The 19,662-nt window shown below is 57.5% G+C and overlaps 1 protein-coding gene across 12 annotated transcripts; it reads right to left on the bottom strand.

Annotated features, from left to right (window-relative positions):
• Positions 1-1,373: 1,373 nt before the first annotated feature.
• CARMIL3 (capping protein regulator and myosin 1 linker 3) lies at positions 1,374-19,097 on the bottom strand. Of its 12 annotated transcripts, none has more exons than XM_054529900.2 (40): positions 18,862-19,095; positions 17,253-17,347; positions 16,914-16,964; positions 16,751-16,810; positions 16,541-16,656; positions 16,244-16,341; positions 15,916-15,986; positions 15,742-15,815; positions 15,434-15,509; positions 15,264-15,352; positions 14,658-14,752; positions 14,343-14,429; positions 14,028-14,137; positions 13,808-13,885; positions 13,173-13,249; positions 12,988-13,092; positions 12,828-12,897; positions 12,281-12,362; positions 12,056-12,152; positions 11,853-11,907; positions 11,600-11,772; positions 11,310-11,378; positions 10,979-11,072; positions 10,787-10,885; positions 10,285-10,413; positions 10,001-10,114; positions 9,363-9,538; positions 8,471-8,558; positions 8,195-8,332; positions 7,858-7,921; positions 7,508-7,716; positions 6,710-6,813; positions 5,783-6,098; positions 5,306-5,434; positions 4,589-4,655; positions 4,394-4,483; positions 2,400-2,518; positions 2,136-2,310; positions 1,855-1,965; positions 1,374-1,726 (listed from the first exon to the last, which is right to left on the bottom strand). In XM_054529900.2, exons 1-40 carry the CDS (start codon positions 18,899-18,901, stop codon positions 1,698-1,700), a joined length of 4,119 nt encoding a protein of 1,372 aa, XP_054385875.1. In that variant the 5' UTR covers positions 18,902-19,095; the 3' UTR covers positions 1,374-1,697. The 12 variants fall into 12 exon arrangements, 11 of the variants coding, with proteins under 11 accessions (XP_054385875.1, XP_054385872.1, XP_054385874.1 ...); XM_054529897.2 differs by having other exon boundaries at positions 2,136-2,316; positions 18,862-19,094; XM_054529899.2 differs by having other exon boundaries at positions 1,374-1,723; positions 2,136-2,316; positions 18,862-19,094.
• Between the last annotated feature and the right edge of the window lie 565 nt (positions 19,098-19,662).

The following is a 19,662-nucleotide window of genomic DNA, read 5'->3' as shown; positions in this document are numbered from 1 at the left end:
GGAATACAGCAGAATGTGATCTTCCCGTGCTCCTTAAAAACCATCACATACCTTGCTGAACGTCATAGCTTTGAGAATGATGTCCAGTTCCCTAGCCACCATTTTATAAGGAGACACAGGAAATGGACATAATTGCTTAAGGACACCCAACCTCATATCCTGGTCACATGAGGGCATGTGCTGAAGGACTGACTCCCAAGGCTTCTTCCCGGTGCCACAATGTACCCAACACCCCCCGAGATTCAACCCATATGGCCTTACCCTTGTGGGAGGGGCTGTGCCATGCACAGATCTTAAGGAAACAAAACAAGTCATTCCTGGTGAAATCAGTAAGTAAGCAGTTGCCTGGGGAGCTGCAAACCACACGTGAAGACATTTGGGCACATTGTGGTCTGTGATGAGTACGCAAGAGCATTTACCCTCACGCTCCATCCCCTTAAGCTGCTCATGTATTAATATAGCAGCCATTTATTGAGCATCTCCTGGGTGTCAGGCACGGTGCCAGGTGCTGGGGCTACACAGGTGATTAAGACACAGCCTCTGCCTCTGGGGGAGGCAGATGTATATGGAACAGAAAGACAGACAGACACACAGAGAGAGGATAAGCCAATACGCATACGCAATTAAGCGTGACAGGTGCAATGCTATGGACCTGCTCAGGATGCAGTGGGAGCACATTAAGGCAGGGTGCGATATGGATGAGGGGGGGAAGGCATCAGGAAGGACTTCACAGAGGAAGGGGCTTTTGAGTGGGATCTTGAATGCCAAGATAGTATTTGCTAGAACACCATGGGAGACAGCTACTTTAGTTGTTGACCTCATGCCACAGAGACTTCTGTTCACCTGCAAGCCACTCTGCTATTGAGATTTCTGACTAGTGAGGGTGCCCCCAGGACGAGACAACATCATGTAATTCCCCCATTAGTGTGCATGCACACACACACACACACACTGCTCCCGTGACACACACACACACACTGCTCCCGTGACACACGCGCGCACACACACACACACACACACACACACACACACACACACTGCTCCCGTGTCCCTCTGGTACACTGGGGCTTCCAATCCCATTACACCCCCAAAAGCTGGACAGACATTTGTGTTGGTTTCTGTCCTTTTGGTTCTTTCTCCAGGAAGCTCAGCCCTGACCCTGTGTATAACACCCACCTTGGCTTGGGGACTTATCAGTCCCCTTCCCTCGGCAGTTCTCTGTTTTTTCTCCTGCTCCTCTCAGAACCCCAAGTCTATCCCTGTGGAATGTTTCTCATTTTTCTCCACTGTGGCCAAGCTCTGAGGGTTTGTGGGAAGAGAGCAGATGGTGGAGGCAGTGAATGGGGAAGATAGCAGAGACTTGAGGCAGGCAGTGATTTTGTTTTTTTATTCTATACAAGAGGGGAGAGAGTCCCTGGGGATAGAGGGACAGAGATCCACCCTCCTGGGGGAGGAGATAAGCCCCCACCCAGAAGCTCTCTACAGAGAGAGGCATCGAGGCAGGCATTGACAGCCTCCGTCTCTCCAGGTGGCTCCCTCTGTTCTAGTCCCTGCCTCCAGCTCCCCCATGCCTGGTCCTGCCATCTTGCTCCTGTAGGACAGGGGCTGGCAGGGGACCCTGGGGGACTGGGGGTGGATAGGGGTCTGAGTCCTTGTGAGGCACATGTCGAGGGCTGAGGAGGGTGTTGTGGCAGTTGTCAGTCTGTTCCTGGCTCACTGGTTCCTGCTGGGGACAAATCCAGGGAGCCCTGTTTCCTGGGCAGGGACAGCCAGCCACCTGGTGTTGGGGCCTCGGGGGGTGTCATGTTGGACAGATAGGTGGGAAGGGGGGACCTGCCCTCTCACCACCAGCACCTGTGGGGTCAGGAGGCCGTCTTCTATCAGGTTCCAGCTTGTCACAGGACTGTGCCCGCCGTGTCCTCTTGGGCTTCAGTGGGGCAGTCCGCCGGCCTGGATCAGGAGGCCCTGAAATAACAATCAAGGCAGGCCTAACACAGGAGTGGGGCTCAGGCTGGGATGCTCATCCAGGCTGTGACTCCTGGTTGTCACTCATTCCATGCTCTGGAAGAGGACCTGATGTGGACAGCAAAGTCCTAGAGGTGCCCTGAGCCCCCCACTCAGCCAGGGTGGCAGACCTTGGACTTCGGGCTCCTCTTGGTCTTGCTGTGAGCTCAGCCTCAGCCGGGGTTTGTTGACTCCTGGAGCTGCATCTCCAGCCTCAGCCTCCTCCCTGACCCCTGGCTCCTGGGGAGGCCGGTGGCCCCTGGGCACAGCCACTGGCTTGGGAGGCCGTGGAGCTAGAGCGGGGTCCTGTAGCTGGCAGAGGAAAGAAGATGCTGGGTCAGTTAGTCCCTTTGCCTCATCAAAGTGCCTCCCCCACCCATCTTGCCAGCCCTCACCTTAGCATTCCTAGCTGGAAGTGTCCTCTCTGGGAAGAGGGTCCCCTCCTTCTCCTCTTCCCCATCTTGGGAGGCTGGGCTGGGACTCTGGCAGCTGTGGTTGGGGGCACTCTCTTCAGCTGGGGATGAGAGAGAGGAGAAGCTGCAGGAAAAGGCATTCTTGCATAGCTCCTGCCCCTGTCTCCTCTCCCACTTGCTCCTATGTCTGTGCCTTTCATTATTCTTTTTTTTTTCTTTTCTTTCTTTTTTTTTTTTTTTTTGAGATGGAGTTTTGCTCTGTCACCCAGGCTGGAGTGCAATGGCGCAATCTTGGCTCACTGCAACCTCCACCTCTCGGGTTCGAGCGATTCTCCTGCCTCAGCCTCCCGAGCAGCTGGGACTACAGGTGCGTGCCACCACGCCCAGCTAATTTTTGTATTTTTAGTAGAGACGGGGTTTCACCATGTTGGCCAGGATTGTCTCGATCTCTTGACCTTGTGATCCACCCACCTCGGTCTCCCAAAGTGTTGGGATTACAGGCGTGAGCCACTGCACCTGGCCTTTCATGTGCCTTTCTACATCCACGCTCCTTAGCCCTTGTTTCCCAGGATCATCCTGAGGCCATCACCTCTGGAGGGGACTCTGGCCTAGCTGTCCCTCTTGCAGAGCAGTGCCCGACCCCTTTCCTTCTGGAGCAGGGCCCAGGGCCTGCTGGGTCCACAGGCATGCTGCCCATCTAGGCTGCAGTGCCCTGGGGGCTCTGCCAAGGCTGCAGCCTGGCATTCCCAGAACTCTGTCTGAAAGTCTGATTTAGATGGAGGGGTGCCCTGGCACACTCATCCCCCACCTCAGTGGCCTTTAAGCAACATGAGCCTGTGGGTCTGACACTGGAAAGTGTTGTCTGCATGTGGATCTGTGAGGTGTGTGTGCAGTGGGCAACTGACTATTGCGGTTTCCTAAATGAAAGATGGAGCCCTACTTTGGGACGCTTTAATTAGCCTGTATATGGGATGGAAAAAATCAGTAAAGATGCCTCCAGTGCTGGGTTGGCCTTGGAGGAGAAGGCAAGGGCACGGGCACTCCAAGTCTCAGGCTAGCCTGATTCTGCACTACAGGGGAGAGAGGGGCAGATGCAGAATGGGTGGGATGGGACAGTGGGCAGCATGTGGCTAAAGCCAGACCAGGTCGCTCAGCTCTTAGCTCTTTCCAGCCCTTATGCCCTAGCCTGGTGGTGGGAATGAAAGAGGCTGAGGGGGCGTCTTCGTCTACAGGGAGATTTTGTCTATGTCAATATTGCTGGAGGGTCATAGTCCAGGCCTTTGGCAACTGAAGTTGATGCTGAGCTGACCAGCTTTTATTTAGTGGCTCCCTAAGCGGAAGGTGCTCTGAAGCCAGCAGAAGGGAAGTGTCATGTCTGGGATAATCCCCTCCCTTTTACTCCTCCAGTCATGGGGCCAGAAAGTAAATGACTTGTTTAAGGTTGTGGGTGGCTGAGAAGGACTAATATCGCAGGTTTCTGACCTCTGAGGCGAGCTCTTGCCCATGTTTGGGGCACCTTTCTGCATGAGCTGAGGATGAGTTGATAAACGACTTCTGGAGGAGGCTGGAATCTGTGAGGTGGGCCTGGCACAGCTGGTACTTGCTGGCAGTTTGACTTGCCCACCGTCTTCCCAGCAAGGTGCAGAGAGAAGCCTTGTCTACAGAGGCTGCCACTGTGCTGATGGCGACCAGAGGCTGCACCTGCCCTAGAGAATTCACCAGAGCCATCCACAAAGCATTGCTCCTGTTTGCTAACACTGGAGAAGCCACTTTTGTTCTGTAGAAGCTTTCTTTGGATTGGGTTGTTTGTCTCTTTTGGATATAGCTTTGTAAATATCCTTGAACATTTTCACTGTGTTGACTTCTCACTGCCCCACCTTGGCCATAAATACCCCAGCACAGGGGCCATGGGCTTCTCTTTCTTTGGACACACCCTGGGCTTTCAGTACTGCTGCCTGCAAAGAGGCTTTCCATACCTATGTGCCACGTGGCCTCTGCTCTGCGCATGGCGCTGAAGCTTGGTTTGGTGCTTTGGGGCGGTGGTGGGGGCTTCCAGGATCCAGGCCCTGGAGTAGAGAGAGGGGATGAGAAAGAGAGAAGGAGAAAGGAAAAAGGTAAATTTGACCCCTGAGAGAGGGGTCAAAAAGGGCTTTGAATGTGACTGTTCTTACCTGCGTCGTCTGAAGAGCGCCGTTTCTGCCAGGCCTGGGTGCTGCCCTCCTGGTCTGGGCCTGGGCCCTGAAAGAACAGTGGGTGAGGTTGTAAGAAAGTCTCCTCTGTGGCAGGACTGCAGCTGACAAAGGGCTTCTGCTCTAGCATCTCCATATCATTCTCATGTCCTTAGTTCCTAGACACTTAAGACTGTTTCCCAAAGAGTGCCACCCATACCTCCCCGGGGGCACAAGAAATGGCTTACACAAATGAGTATACTTCCATCTTTATAGTGACATATGTATTTTATGTGTAGTAGAAAAAAACATGACTCATTCAAAAAGCCTGTGATTTTAAAGATAATGCCTAGGTCTAGCCTAAGTTAAAAAAAGGTGAGTTAATTTAAATAAAAATACTATGTAAGTAATAATTCAGGTAAAAATCATCAGTCGCAAAGGTTATAATCAAGTCACCATTGTTTGGGAAACACAGCTCTAGAGGTAAGTATTTTTATAACCCCTCATTTTACAGTAAAGACGGAGAGGTTTCAAGGGGTTAAGTGACAAGTCCAGGGCTCCACAGCAAGTGTGTGGCGGGGGCTGAACAGCAGCTAACATCTTCTAATGCCAAAGCATCTACTTTCTCTACTGAACCACCAGGGATGAGGGAGTGGGAAGGAGAGGGTGGTGGACAGATACCCTCAGGACCCACAGTTTGTTGTCCCAGGCTCCACTCACCTCTCGTTTCCCATCGAAGCTCCAACCCTTGGCTCTTTCCAACCCGGGAAGGGCAACACCGTGAACCCTTGGCTGCTGTGCTGTCCCAGGGGCTGGGCCCCCCTCCCCTGGCTCTGACCCCTCAGTGCCCTAGAACAAGGTCTCTTATTTATTAGCAGTTCCCAGTCGAACGGGGCTCCCCAGGCTGTGAGGGAGTTGTCAGGAGGACCCCTGCCTCACTGAGTCCCTAGACATGGGGAAGCCCTGCCAAGACCCTCTGAAGAGTCCTTCCAACGCCTGCATTCGCATATAGCACTCCCAGCATGCTCTTGGCCACTGGGTCTTAGTCCACTCTCAAGGACATGAGAATTGAAATGACCAATGTTCCCAAGAACCCTGGGTCCTAGCATTCTCCCATTAAGCTTGGGGTGGGGTAGGAGACTGGGTTAAGTGTGGGGCAGGAAAAGGGGAAGACACAGCACCCCCTGCCTCACTTACCATCTTCCTGCGGAAGGAAGGGCCCCGGCCCCCACCAAATCCAGGGAGGAGGCTGCTCTCCTCCTCTGGGCTCCAGCAGGGAGAGGAGTTATTGCCGAGGCTTGGGGTGTCTGGGCTAGGGGGGCTCTCCTGAGTCGGGGGAGGGGGTGGGGGTGGAGGGAGGAGGAGTCCAGTGGTGGGGGACCCCGGCCCCCTGTCCCCCTTGAAGCTCTGGGGCCGGCGAAAGTGAAACAGGCCCCGGCGCCTCTTCTTCTGGAGTGGAGGCAGCGGTGCCTCCGAGAGTCCTGGCCGCACGGTCCTCAGAGTCCGGGGGTAGCTGGGGAGAATCGGGGTAAGTTAGCAACAAATGCCAGATGCAAGCTCAATCCTGAGTCTGATAAACCTGCTTTCCCCTCATCTGGTCTCCCCTGCTGCACTGCAGCCCTTTCCACTTAGTTCTCAGGGAGATGGTGCCCTTGCCTTTCCTGTCCCGTTGTAATCCTCCAGCAGCCTTTCCCGCAGACTGATGTTTCTTCCCAGGCACCTCCCCCGCATCTCCTCTCAGCTTCTCCAAGTGACCTGGCACCTCCTGGACAGACCCTGGGCAGTCTGCAGGACAGTGACAGGGAACACTACCCCCCGGGCCTCTCACCACTAATGGGTATCCTGTCCCAGGGCTGCCCCCCACCTCCCTCTCATCCACACCTGCTCTCCAACCCCACTGTGGTGGTTCACTCTGGCCCCATTCTTCCCAGCTGTCCTGGGAAGATGCAGAGGTCATGGGCCCTGAGGGCTGGGTGGGGAAGGATGAGAATGTGGGGAAATTTCCCACAGAGACTGGCTTTGGGCGCTGTTGTTATGGAGACTCCCATGGGAGCTGGGAGGACACAGCAGCCCTTCTAGGGCCTTGCGGCCTGCTGAAAATGGGAGTGTGTTTAGGCATCACACCTAGAACTTTCCTCCATGACCCTTCGGCTGAAGAAGTCCTCCAGCCCTTCATCCAGGCGGGTGGCCATCCCATTCTCCTGACGAGTCCCAGGTGCTGGCATCTGCTGGGAGGAAAGTCCCATGGGACATCTCATCTAGGTCAGAAGACCCACCTCCCATCCACTCAGAGCATTCCCCTTTGGGCTTGGACATTTATGGAAATTTAGACTTCAGTTCACCCAGTGTTTCCTTTTTTTTTGAGACGGAGTCTTGCTCTGTCACCCAGGCTGGAATGCAGTGGCACGATTTTGGCTCACTGCAACCTCCGCCTCCTGGGTTCACGCGGTTCTCCTGCCTCAGCCTCCTGAGTAGCTGGGATTACAGGCAGGCGCCACCACGCCTGGCTAATTTTTGTATTTTTAGTGGAGACGGGGTTTCACCATCTTGGCCAGGATGATCTTGATCTCTTGACCTCGTGATCCGCCCGCCTCAGCCTCCCAAAGTGCTGGGATTACAGGCATGAGCCACCATGCCCAGCTCACCCAGTGTTTCCTAAGCTTGGTGGCTCTTGGTGTTCTTGGTGGCTCTCTCCTTCACCAAAATAAGAATGACACTGCCCGGCAGACAGAGATTTCTTATCTGTGACAAGGTCTAGCTCTCATACAAACTGGACAATCCCTCATCTGTTCATTGGCATGCCTGGACTCCTGCCCAATCCCTCAAGGCTATTGTCTCTGGCATTTGGGTCCTAAAGGTAAAACCCCCGGCTCTGTTGTCACTAAGTGAAGGGGATCCTCTTGTGGAGCCTTAGGGACTCACACTGGGTCGACCAGGTCCTGGAGGTGTGGTCCTGGGGGGGCGGGGCCTCCCTTGTGTTTGATGCCTTAGTTTGTAACCATGAGTGGGCAGCTCAGAGAGACCTTCCCAGGAGCCACTAGCTGTGGGCTGGCTGCCCCCGAGTCCTGAGAACCAGCCAGGGGGGATCCCCAGGTTCCCCAGTTGGCTTTCCATGTCCTGAGGGCTCCCGCCTGCAAGGACAGCAGCATTAGAGGGACTAGCAAAGGAATGGGGAGAAAGCAGGATGGGGAGACAGAGAAAAAATCAAGGGAAAGAGGGGCTACGGAGGGCAGGAGTCTGGAGTCCATGAGAACGGAGGCTGGGAGACTCACTGATGAAGGCAGACACCGGCCGGATCTTGCGGCAGCGTTTCTGCTTTTTGATGGCCATGGTGTCCTGCCGAAATGAAGACAAGTGGCAGGGCCAGGAACCTCACCCAGAGCCATCCCTTCCTCATGAAACCTTATTTGAGCCCATCCTGCCCCTTGCTCCTCAGGAGGCTGAGGCACTGGGATGAGGGGAGAGGTTGGGCTGGATTGGGATTGGGGGCGAAGGCCAGGCACAGTGAGGTGGCCAGGGGAGTACAGATCAGTGGAAGGGGACAGTGTTGTGCAGGTTTAAGGGCAGGGCCCAGGTTATTAAGGAGGAGCAGGGAGCGGGGGGGCTCACAATGTTGGTCCCAAGTTCATCATCTGTGGTCTCCTCATGGTCATGGTTCCGGCCTCGGCCCCGGGAGGACAGATCTTGCCCTTGGCCTGGGCACCCTGGTGGATCTGACAGCGTCCTTAGCTGGGTCAGGTGCCGGGCCTGGGGAAGGGCAGGTGTGAACAGAAGTCCATGGAAGCTGCCCACCTCCCAGGGCCTTGAAGGGGAGGGTGATTAGGGAGACAGGATAATGTGGGGTGGAGGGCGTGCCCGAGCCAGGCCGGGCTGCAGAAGCCTTACCAGGCTCTTGTGGGAATGGTAGAGCTCTTGCAGGATCTCATCCACTATGGAGTTGGTTAGGTAGGTGACGACTGAGAGCTTCACTTCGCTGTGGGCACAGGTGGGGCTACTCAGAACAGTAGCACCTCAGTCCCCCGCATGGCCCCTGAGGCACTCCCTCTCCCAGAAGCCTGAGAAAATGGCCAGCTGGCCTGGTCTGTCCGCTCATGGAGCGCATGCGGCTGCTGAAGGCGGCAGCCTAGCCCTCGACACTCATTTCTCCACAAATACACATCTAGTCCCACCCCGGAACCCCCAGCCCAACTATGTGTGGGGAAAGAGGAATTCCAGGAGGAGCAAGGGTGCCCTAGGTCACACCCCTGGAGCCCCAGTGGAACAGAGCTAGGTAAGTGGGGTGCTGAGCAACTAAACCCTGCTAGTTGCTACTGTGAGGGTAGAAAAGACCCTTCCTTGGGCCTAGCTGTTTCATAGGTATGTGTACTAGTTTTCCTTTGGTTTGGTGAGTGGTGGCACCCAGACCCAGAATGAAAGAACTCTAGGGGCAACGAAAACTGGGAGGAAGACAGTGCTTCCATGCACCCAACTCAGGTACTTTTCTTTGTCCATGCCTCCGAGGAGGCCCTGCTATCCCATTCCTGGTTATTTGTGTGGGTATGTGTGTGTACACCTGTGTGGGCACAAACTTGGCTCCTAAACCCCAGCTCAGCACTTAGATTTCTAAGGCAAAGACCAGTCAGACCCTAAATAGCAAGGTTGAATTTGGTTAAAGATTGATCCTTGTAATGGAGATTGTGCCATTCATTATTCATTGCTGATAGCTCTCCAGTCCTAAGTCCCTAAGTGATCTGGGCCAAATCCAGCTCAGCCCCCCGCCCTGCCCTTTGCCTCTCACTCCAGCTTGTTCTGAATGTCCTGTCCTGCTTGCTCCAGCAGTGTCCCTCGGATGAAGTTCCGGGGCACAGTGACACGCTCCGCCACATTGCTCAGCATCTTGTTGTGTCCCTCGGCCACCCGCATGGCCACAGGGCATAACTCCTGTGTCAGGCTGACCATGGACTCCAGGATCACCTAGTATGGGGGAAAGGGAGGCCAGAGGCCCAAGGGGGACAGGATCAGGGCTGGCGCCATAGCAGAAGAGACTTTATCTATTCCAGCCCCTCCTGCTGAGACTGAGGGACCTGCCTAAGGTCACAAAACCGTTAGTGGCACAGAGCCTTGGACACTAAGGCTTCCCCACTTTTCTGGTCAGTGCTCCTTCCACCCTACCATACAGACAGGGGGAGTCAGTCCAAGGATCCAAATCCAGAGCGGAGAGGTCAGAGTTCAGGGACCAACATCAAAGCTAGCAGAAAAAAATCCAAGCCTGATATTGCAGCAATGTCTTGGTACAGTGGGAGTGTGAGTGGTCTCAACTCTGTGCATGTCCTCCTGGCCCTCCAGAAGTCTCCCAGCTCTGACTTTAACTCTGGGCTTAGGGCCTCAGTCAACACTGGGTTCCCACCATGGCTTCCTCCCTTCTCCAGGACTTGCCTGCAGCTCCTTGTCCACAGCTTTGGACACCTCACTTGCTACTGATTCCAGCCTCTGCCGCACAGGCCCGTCATTGGCCAGCACGTGGCCCAGCTCATAGAGGCTGGGAAACAGCTGGAGAAGGAAGGGGTTATGATTAGCAGGCCAGAACCAGGACTTGCTAGGTCTCTGGGGTCCCTGGGCTAGGAAGGCAGATGCACAGGGCAGGGCTGGCATGGCTTAGCATAGTTGGCCTTCTTGGGTTCTCCAGACTTCAGGGGAAGGGTAGCCTGTGGAGGGCTCACCGCCCGGGAGTTCTTGGCATCTTTGATGAGGTCCCGAGCGTAGAGTAGCTCATCCTGCACGGGCTCCAGGGGGCACAGTCTCAGGGCCCGCACCTCCTCCTGCACTCGTCCACACAGCCGCTGCAGCATCTGGAGTACAGTGGCAGGAGTGTCAAGGGGACCCCTGCTTCCACATCTTTGCAGGTAGGACCCCTTAGGCAGTGCTACTGGTGCTGGCACCGACAGTGGTGGAGGTGATGTCTCTGGCTGGCCTGGTCCCCCTTGCTACAGCCTTCTTGAATGCCCAGCTGAGCTCCCAGAGTGCTGTGCACTCCTGCTGTTCGCCCACGTATGTTTGAAGCCCATATCGTGCATGTCCTCTCTTTTTGCTTCCCCACATGCTCAGTCCAGTGATAGGCACCATGCAGTGCCTCTTCATGCTCCCCCACTCAATTTTCCATCACATCACACCTGTGCCCTGCATGCCCCAGGTATGCCCCATGTCCCAGAGGGAAACGTTTACTTGCTCGGCGCTGCTGGTCACCAGGCCCTGCTGCAACCTGAAGGCCTGCTCCTGGGGGCACGTCTGGGAGTGGTTGTTCCTCACTAAGCACCATTGGATCTGGAGATGATGGGGTTGGTGGGTCAGGGCCTGGGGATGGGGGCTGCCCCCTGCCCCTGGCTGTGCCACCCTGCTTAGGACAGCACCCTGCACCTTCTGCCAGACGTCCTCGGTGCGCTCAGGGGCGCTGCGATAGGCTTGGGAGATGTCGCTCACGGGGAAGGACATGAAGCGCAGCGTGTGGTTGCTGTGGGACACAGGGGCACAGCTGGGTGGGAACAGGTGAGGATGGGAGGCCCCTGCCTCCTCTGTTGGTGAGCAGCCCTCCAGCCCCCTTGCTCATCATTTCTCTCTTCCATGGCCCTTCCTAAAATTTCTGTGCAAATAGGTCAAAGGGGCTAGGCTGGGGCAAGAGTAGTTCAGGCCTGATCCAGGCACAGGGAGGCTGGGGACTTGGATCAGGGCGGGACCATGGTCTACTCACCTCTCCAGGGCCCTTGCAATGTCCAGGAAGCCCAGGGCAGATGTATTGTTCCGATCCCATAGGATAGTTCTGGGGGGAGGGTAAGCACCAGTTTGGCACCCCTCCTCCTGGGTCCCTACTAGGGGCCAGGGACACAAACCGCTTGGGACAATAAGGCTGACTCAGAGATGGTTCTGGGGCTGGGGGTCTTCTGGAAGCTGGGGTCCAGAGCATCAAGGCAAGCAGGGAGATTGTGTATATATGGGGAGGGGCTGGGGTTCCAGGTCAGGGGGTCCCGGTGTGGGCCCCACCTGAGGGAGGAGTTTATCTGCAGGGCCTTAGACAGCATCTTGGCCCCGATGTCCTCCATGCCATTGCCGCTCAGATCCACCTTGGCCAGGCAGGTGTTGCTGCCCAGGGCGTTGATGAGGATGCTGGTGCGAAGCTTCAGCCGGGAGTCTGCCACCGACAGTGACTGCAGGGACTGTGTGGGCAAGGGGGGGTTGGGCCCAGTCCCCATAGCCTCCTCCGACTGCGGGTCCCCTCCCAGGCCCAGGCACTCACACAGTCCTCTTCCTGGATCAGCTGCACCAGCTTGTGGAGGATCTCCTCCAGGGTCCTGCAGGGAGGCGGGGCTCAGAGTAGGAGGGGAGGGGCTGGGGTCATGCTATTGGAGGAGGAGAGAGGTGGCCAGAGGTAATACAGTGAGCCAAGAGGATGGGTGAATGATGGGATGAGGGTCTGTGGGCATGGAAAGGGGGCCTCACTTGGCCTTGACATTGAAGTTCTTGCCCAAAAACAGGTGCTTGAGGGACTTGTTCTTGCCAAGTGCGGGCACCAATGTCAGGAGGTCCGAGTCGAACCCTAGTGAGCAGACGGGAGAGGCCTGGCCTTGAGGCCTGAGGTTGACTGGTGTCCCCTCAGGGCTGCTTCTGCATGTTCCAGGCCCCTGTTCTCCCTTGGCCCCAGGCAAGGGAGGCACCACTACTCACCATTGTCTGACAGATCCAAGCTGCCTACACAGGTGACAGCTCCCAGCTGCTCCTGCAAGGCTTGGGCTCCCGCTGAGCGGAGCTGCAGGGACAAGGTGAGGTAGGGAAGGCAGGGGTTGGGGTGAGGGATAGGGCACCTTTAATGCTTAGGATAGAGTAGTCACACCAGAACTCAAAGTCATACCAGGATCTGGGTGTAAAATCAGGGAGACTCTTTCCCCACACCAGATCCTTCCCTAGAGCTGGCTTCCCTCCCTTCGGCCAGAAAGGCTGCTATTCCTGAGACAGCTTGCTCCTGCCCTCTGGTGGAAAAGTCTGGTATCTCCCACCCCAAAGCTTTAAGGGCAGAGATACTAGAGGCTGAGAATGAATGGCCTCTGGAAAAGAGGGCCACAGACCCAGACTCAGAGAGGAAAGTGGTGGTGTGGCCAGGTCAGGGGGTCGCAGAGGGTCAGCACAGAGGCTAGATGGAGCCAGGGTTTGACTTAGGTCCCAGAAATGCACATGGGTCGGAGGCGGGCAGAGGGGTTGGGGACTGAGGGCTCACCTCACAGCTGCTGAGATCCAGGTGCAGGTCACTGAGGTGACTGTTGAGGGAGAGGCCCTGAAGCAGCGCCCTGTGGGAGGGAGGTCAGCAGGCCCTCCTCTACCTCTTCCCGCTCCCCGTGGTTCCCTGGGATGCGCCCCCAACCCTGCACCCACCCGACCTGAGGGCCTCCAGGGGCAGCTTTGTGGCCGACAGGTTGACGTGGCTCAGTGTGTAGGCGCTGCTGAAGAACTGCTTGAAGGCCGGGGGGGCCTCTCGACCCTTCCTGTGGAGAGACCCCTGGGGTCAGCGAGGGAGGGGGTTGACCATGTCTTGCCCTGTCCTCCCTTCCCCCTCCTCTCCCACCTGTGGGAGCAGCTGTTGCGAGCCAGGTTGAGGTAGGTGAGGTGGGAGCAGCAGCCGTGGAGCAGGGCACCGAGAAGCTGTGGGGGCAGATATGGTGGGTCTCAGGGGAGCTGGAAGAGGGTAGGGGGTCGGCAGGAAAGGACTCCCCCTCCCTCCCCATCGAGGTTCCTGGCTCTTCATTCTGTGTGGTCAGCCTGTGTGAGCTCCACTGGAGATGCCCACTCAGATTCTTGAAGTCTCTGTTTTCTCCCCTGTGGAACATGGGTCTACTCCCTGCCTGGCTTCCAGGGACATGAAGCTGCTCACAGGCAGTGGATGTGTAAAGCCAGGGCCACCATTGACTCCTAAGGTGCCTTGTTCAAGTTAGGAAAAGTATCCATTCCCCTGGTGGAGCCAGGGCGCACAGCTGGGGAAGGGAGCAAGGGCTGGCTTTTAAGCACAGCAAGCACAACCTTGTGACCTGGATAAAGTGCCACACAGGTATGAACTATGGACATTGCTTTATACTTCAGCTGAACCTGAAGTCATCTAGACAGCTCTGCCCGCCTGTGTACTCAGGGATAGCGGGTGAGACCGAGGCCCACTGTGGTCTCCCCAAATCACCTCAGACTGGCTTCCCATCACCAACTCCTCACCAAGTCGATGACGCAGTCAGTTCCTGACAGGTCCAGGTGCACCAGGGCATTGGGTTGGGCCAGGAAACTGTAGAGGGCCTGGAGTAGGAAGGAAGAGGGGTTGCAGGGGAAGGGACGATGGAGTCTCGCCACCCCTAGAGGCCATGGGGCAGAAGGTCTCCCAGCTCCTGAAGCTTAAGCATGCTTTCTGCAGGGGGCTGAGGCTGTTCTGAGGACTCACATTGGCCTCATCCGTGGCGAGGAGCCCAGGATTCTTGCTCAGGTCCAGGTATCGAAGGGAGCTGGCAAATGCTGGGTTGGCCCCGAAGGTCTGGCCGAGTGCCTGGAGCCCTGAGCACAGCGGGCACTGGGCTGGGTTGGCCCCTAGCCCCACCTCTTCCCCTCAGCACATAACTCTTCCCCGCTCCCCAAACGTGGCTCCTTTTCACTCTTCCATCCCTGAGGTGGTGTGTGAATGTGTGGGTGTACCTCTGGAGCTCAACACCCCAGGCAGCACCAGGGTAGGGTCAGAGGTCAGGGGTCCTGGTGCGAGTACCTCGAGGGGAAATGGCAGTCTTGGCCAGGCACAGTTTGGTGAGGCCAGTGGGGAAGCAGAGGAGCTGCTGGCTCAGACTGAGAAAACCTGGGGAGTGGAGAGAGAAACGGGCCCAGTGAGGGGCAGGGCAGTGGGCACAGGTGGCACAGAGTCAGGTTGGGGGCTCGAGTAGGGTACAGGCCTTGGGTCAAGGATGGAGGTGTCAGGGCAGGGGCTGGAATCAGGCTGGAGAGCTGCTGTTCAGACCTGATTGGTCTCTGGGCTAGGACAGGGGTCTGCATTGTGATGGGGAAAGGATTCAGGGCTGGGGCTCACCCTTGTCTTCGATGGGGTTGTGGGACAGAGTGAGGGCATGCAGCACACAGCTCCCGTTCTCCCCAAACACCCCGGCCAGCTTCTGGACAAAGTCCCTTCAGGGAAGGGGAGGAAGGATTTGTCCTGAGCTGAGCCCCAGGTCCCAGCCTCTGGGCTTCCCCTCCTCCCTCTACCTGACTGCCTGGCTGGGGCTGAAATGGTCAGAGGCCCCCACAACAGGGGAACAGCTCAGGGCCTGCCAGGGAGCTTGTCACCACTCCGGAGTACCCGGGGGCATTCCACACCTTAGGAAGTTGTGCTGAGACAAAGGTCAGCTTTGGGTCCTCAAGACTGGAGCAGCCCACCCTGCTTGGTAGTTAATGGAAAAAGAGGACGGGGCATGGAACATCCTGGGGAAAGACCATGGAGCTGGGGGTCAGGAGGCTTGGGTCTGAGTTCTAGCTTGGCCTCCGACTTGCTTTGTGCCCTCTTTTGGCCTTGGTCTCCTCCTCTGTAGAGAGAGGCACTGGATAAGATAGTCCAGAGGCCTGCATCATGCTCTGAGGTTCTGGGACCCTAAAACTACATCAAGGGTGCACTACTGCCCAAGGAGGAGACTGGCCTCACGTCTTAAGCCCGGCGTTGTCCAGCACCAGCTCTTTGAGGCTCCCCGACTTGCTTAGGGTATGTAGCACCTGTTCTAGCACTTCAGAGCCCTGAGGACAGAGGGGGTCTTGTGATCAGGGGCCAAGGGGGGCACTACTCCTCCCACCTCACCAGCCCCTCCTAGTTCCTACCAGCCGCAAGTCCTTGCAGTAGAGTTTGCTGAACCACTGGTTGTAGGCCAGGGCTGCTACCATTAGGGCCAAGTCTCTGTGGGGATATGGAAGGGGGCAGGAAAGTGATGAGCAGGTGGCTGGGTCAGAAAAGAAGAGACCAAGGATAGGGTGGTTGGGCTGGGGAAGGCCTAAATGGGTAGATGGGGATGGGATGGAGTTGGGGAGATAGAGCTGGGGCTGTGGGACCAGAAGGGCATTCCTGGGAAGGGCTGGGGTTGGACTGAAGTTGGGAATTTGAAGGTGGAGTCTCTGCCCCATCTCCTTACCGGCTCTCCAAGTGGCTGAAATCCAAAAGATTGAACTCGCGGTTATCTTCAGCATGGTAGATGGTGTCCACATCCTTGGAGAGGTGGAACTGGCTCACACCTGCTCCCCACTTTCTCCTTAGCCCCCTCCCTCCAGGTCCCACCTGCTCCCTATGGGGTCCCTGCCCAACATACCCATTGAACCTCCTCACGGCAGTGTAGCCCATTGTAGTCACACAGAGCAGCGTAGGTCTCAGAGAAGCCACCTGTGGGGCAGGAGATAGGCTGGTTCCATGAGGGTAAGGAGATGGGGAATAGGCTTGGGGTTCAAGAACAGTCAAGGTCACTTTATGTGCCAGTGCTCTTGGTTCTTGCTATGCCATGAATTTCCTGAGGTCTGGGAGCTGGGAGTCCTTCAGGCAGGCAAAGCCTGCCTGCCCAGGCAACACCCTATGCACAAAGGGCTCTGGTCATGGGGCAAGATGGTGGAGCGCCTACTTTCCTCACATCTGCCCCTGCTCACCGCAGACACTGTGGGTGGTAGATGTGGAAGTCTCAGAGTTGGGGGATGTATCTCGGGGCCCCTCTGGGGTGTCTGCGTTTCCACGCCGGATCAAACACCTGGAAAAGAAACAAGTCATTCCAGAGAGGGCTGGAAAGAGGCTCTCAATTCTTCCCACGTTATAGCTCCTGCATCCCAGGAAAAACCAGGAGTGGGGACATGAGAGCTCTCCTTCTCAGCCCTGGCCCAGGGGAAGGAGGAAGGGAAGAACTCTCCCTCTCATCTAATGCGTTAAGAGACCCCTTATTTGCCACTCACCCAGGGCCAGGGCAGACCTTGGACAGGGCAGAGCTCACATGTCGTGTCACCTGGTCCACACTTTCAGCTGATGGCAGTCGCATGCTCACCATGCCACGCTCCGTCTCCACCAGGATCTGGGGGAGAGGAAGCGTCAGAGCCTCAGACTGCCTCCTCTCTGCTCCCTCCTCCAGCTGGCCCAGTAGTGGGGCCCAGAGCCCTGGTACTCACCTGGTTCTGACTGAGAGTGTTGAAGGCACGGATCTCCAGGACATTGAAGGAGCTCTCCACCTAGGAGGGATGGAGATGCTCAGCTCCTGGTAAGGACCTGGGTTGCCAGGCTTGGGAGGTAGGGAGCATGCCAGGTGCTCTCCTGCTCTTCAGCCCAACTCACCTTGGCCGGGACTTTAAGGGGGAAGAGGTGGAGGCGCCAGGAGGTCAGGGCCTGCAGAGAGAGGAAAAGAATATCGGCAGCTCATGGCAGCTGCTGGGCCCTGGTGGCCCTGCCTTCCTTAAGCCCTTCAGCTCTGCTCTTGGAGTGTCCCCCCAACTCGATGCCCTACCCTGGACTTCTGGACATCAACACAGTCCAGCCCTGCCTCCTCCCCCCCAGGTTTTGTCTCCTCAGTGTCCACCCACTTCTGTCTCTTCTGTCCTCCCAGCTCCCTGCCCTCTACTGGCCAGCTGCCCTTGCCAGCCACCTCGTCCCTCCCCACATGCCCAGTGCCCTCACCAGCACTCGGTCCTCAAACTTCTTGGGCTTTGTCTCCAACTTCACATGATGTTGTTGGAGCACGGCCCCTTGGCTCAGGCACCTCCGGATGCTGTCTGAGGGTGGGTGGGAGCCTGCTCAGAGCTTCCCCTTTCCCTGGCCACCCCCACCTCCCAGAGCTCTCCAGATAGAGGCAGGGTCAGAGTCAAATGGGATAAGAGAGAAACAGAGAGACAAAGAAGGGACGACAGGGACAGAGGGCTTTCCTTCTTGGGTGACTTTTCACACTGTCTCTTTTTTGACTTTTCTCTTCCTATTAGAGAGGGAGTAGGGTGTGGAGAAAACTCCAGCTCCTGATGTCCCTGAGTCAGGGGACGGTTGCTGACTGTCTGTGGGAGGGTGTGTCTTACACTTCTGAGGGTGTGAAGAATTTTTCCAACCCATGCACTACAACAGCCATTGACACATACACAGTGAGTCAGTGTGTGGGGGTGTGGGGTGTCCCTTTGACTATATTCTAGGTGGTCTGGGTGTGAGTGTCTGCCTTTACTATGAGAGTGTGCATGCCTCCTGGAGATGTCAGGGAGCCTGAGTGTGGCATTGGTGGGGACAGGTAAGAGTGAATGAGTATGCTGTGGAAGGGGCACAGAGCCAGACACTTCCTCTGTGTGTGTTGGGCAGGGAGAAGAATTAATGTTTAAATGAGCCCCATACCCATCTGCTGGCAGAACCACCCAGATATAGTGTGTGTGTGTGTGTGCACGCGCGTGTGCTGGGGTGCCATCTCTGTGAAGATGTGTTTACCCACGTCTAATGATTGTGCTGTGTGTGTGTGCAGGTGTGGGAGATTGCCACGGCGCAGCATGCCTCTGAGTATCCACGAGCATCCTGCGCTTTGCGTGGGCTAGCCTGTGCTCCCGTCTCTGGGGGTCAGGGTTGTGGCAGTGCTGGGTGGCCGGGCCTGGGTTTGGGCTAGGTCTGAGAACCATGCAAACGGGAGAAGCCTTGGTGTGTGGGTGGTGGGTGGCGAGAAGGAAGCAGGCTGGGACGGGGCTGTGGGAGGCGAGCCGCAGAGACCCTCCTGCTCTTGGTTTTAGCTCCAATCCAGGGCCCCTTCCCTGACTCCCTTCTTTGCCCCACTGGCCTGGGCGCTGCCCAGCTCCTAAGGGGCTCTTCAGGGCCAGTTCCGGGGCGGGGCCGGGAGGAGGGAGGGTGTTAAGCCACGCAGCGGTCAGGACCAGGGGCAGCTCCCATCGCCGGGAGGGGCGGGCTTGGCCCCGCCCGGCGGGGAAGCGGGGGACTCTCCGGATGGGAGACTGGACGCTTCGCCGAGGGTGGGCCAGGAACGCCGAGAGTCAGCCCCAGGGAGCGCCAGGGAACTGCACCTGTCACCGAAGGGCGGGACGGGTGGCTCCGGGACAGGAAGGTCCCGACCGGGTGAGGAGAGGCAGGCAGCGGAGGATGCTCCGGGCACAGCGATGCCCGGACTGGAATGCAGGGGCTGCCTTGGAGCCAGGATGCATGGGGTGAGGGGTGTGAGACACCGGGCTGGGATGCACCGCGGGGAGGAACACGCTGGATCTGGGATGCTCCCGGACGGGGCGTCCCAGAGACCGAGGCAGCCTCGTACCTTGCAACTCGCGGGTGAGCTCCACGCTGGGCTTGGCCATGGCGGCCGCTGCTGCTGAGGCCGCTGCAGAGGAGCCGCCGCCGCCGCTGCCGCCGCCGGGAAGCCGCGGCACATGCTAGACCCGGCTTCAGCAGGGCCCGGGAGCTGAGCGCTGCAGCAGCGGCCGAGCCCGCTCCGGTCAGGGGCGGCTGCTTGAGCGCTCCTCCCCCCGCCTCGGAGCGCCGGCTCCCCCGCCCAGCCCGGAGAGCTGCCGGACTGAGCATGCGCTCCGCGCTGCCGAGTCGCGTGAGACCCCGCGCGCGCTCGCGCCGACCCTTCTCGCTGGCTCCCGCGTGAGCTGGCCGGTGTGCGTCGCCCGGTGTCCGGGCCTTCGGGGCGGGGGGCAGCGTCCCCGCTTTCCATCTACTCAATCCTCGGGCCCGTGGGCAGAACCCATTTCTTTTGTTTGTGGGCCTGGGCACCTTGCAGGGCCTTTCTCTATTCCCCACCGGCTCAGGACCCGTCCAGCTTGTCCTTGCTGACTCGGGAGGGAACTCAGGACCTAGGGCCATGCTGGCAGAGGGCCTGGCTGGATCTGGGAGGCAAGGGGCGGGGAGGTATTAGAGAGTTCCTCCTTCCCCACCCTCACCCGGCTCGCCCTGCCTCGGGGATCCCCGTGGCGTCCTGGGAGTTCCCGTGCCACCTTCCTTCCAGTTGGCAGCTCTGCAGACACCTCCAGCCCTGAACATCACACTCAGGTCCTGGAGACAGGGAGGAGGGCTGGGGGATCCAGAGATCCAGCCTAGCCAGACTTCTGCTCTC

The sequence above is a fragment of the Pongo abelii genome, chromosome 15, assembly GCF_028885655.2.
Source record: "Pongo abelii isolate AG06213 chromosome 15, NHGRI_mPonAbe1-v2.0_pri, whole genome shotgun sequence".
NCBI lineage: Eukaryota > Metazoa > Chordata > Mammalia > Primates > Hominidae > Pongo > Pongo abelii.
This window is presented reverse-complemented; position numbering and strand designations above follow the sequence as displayed.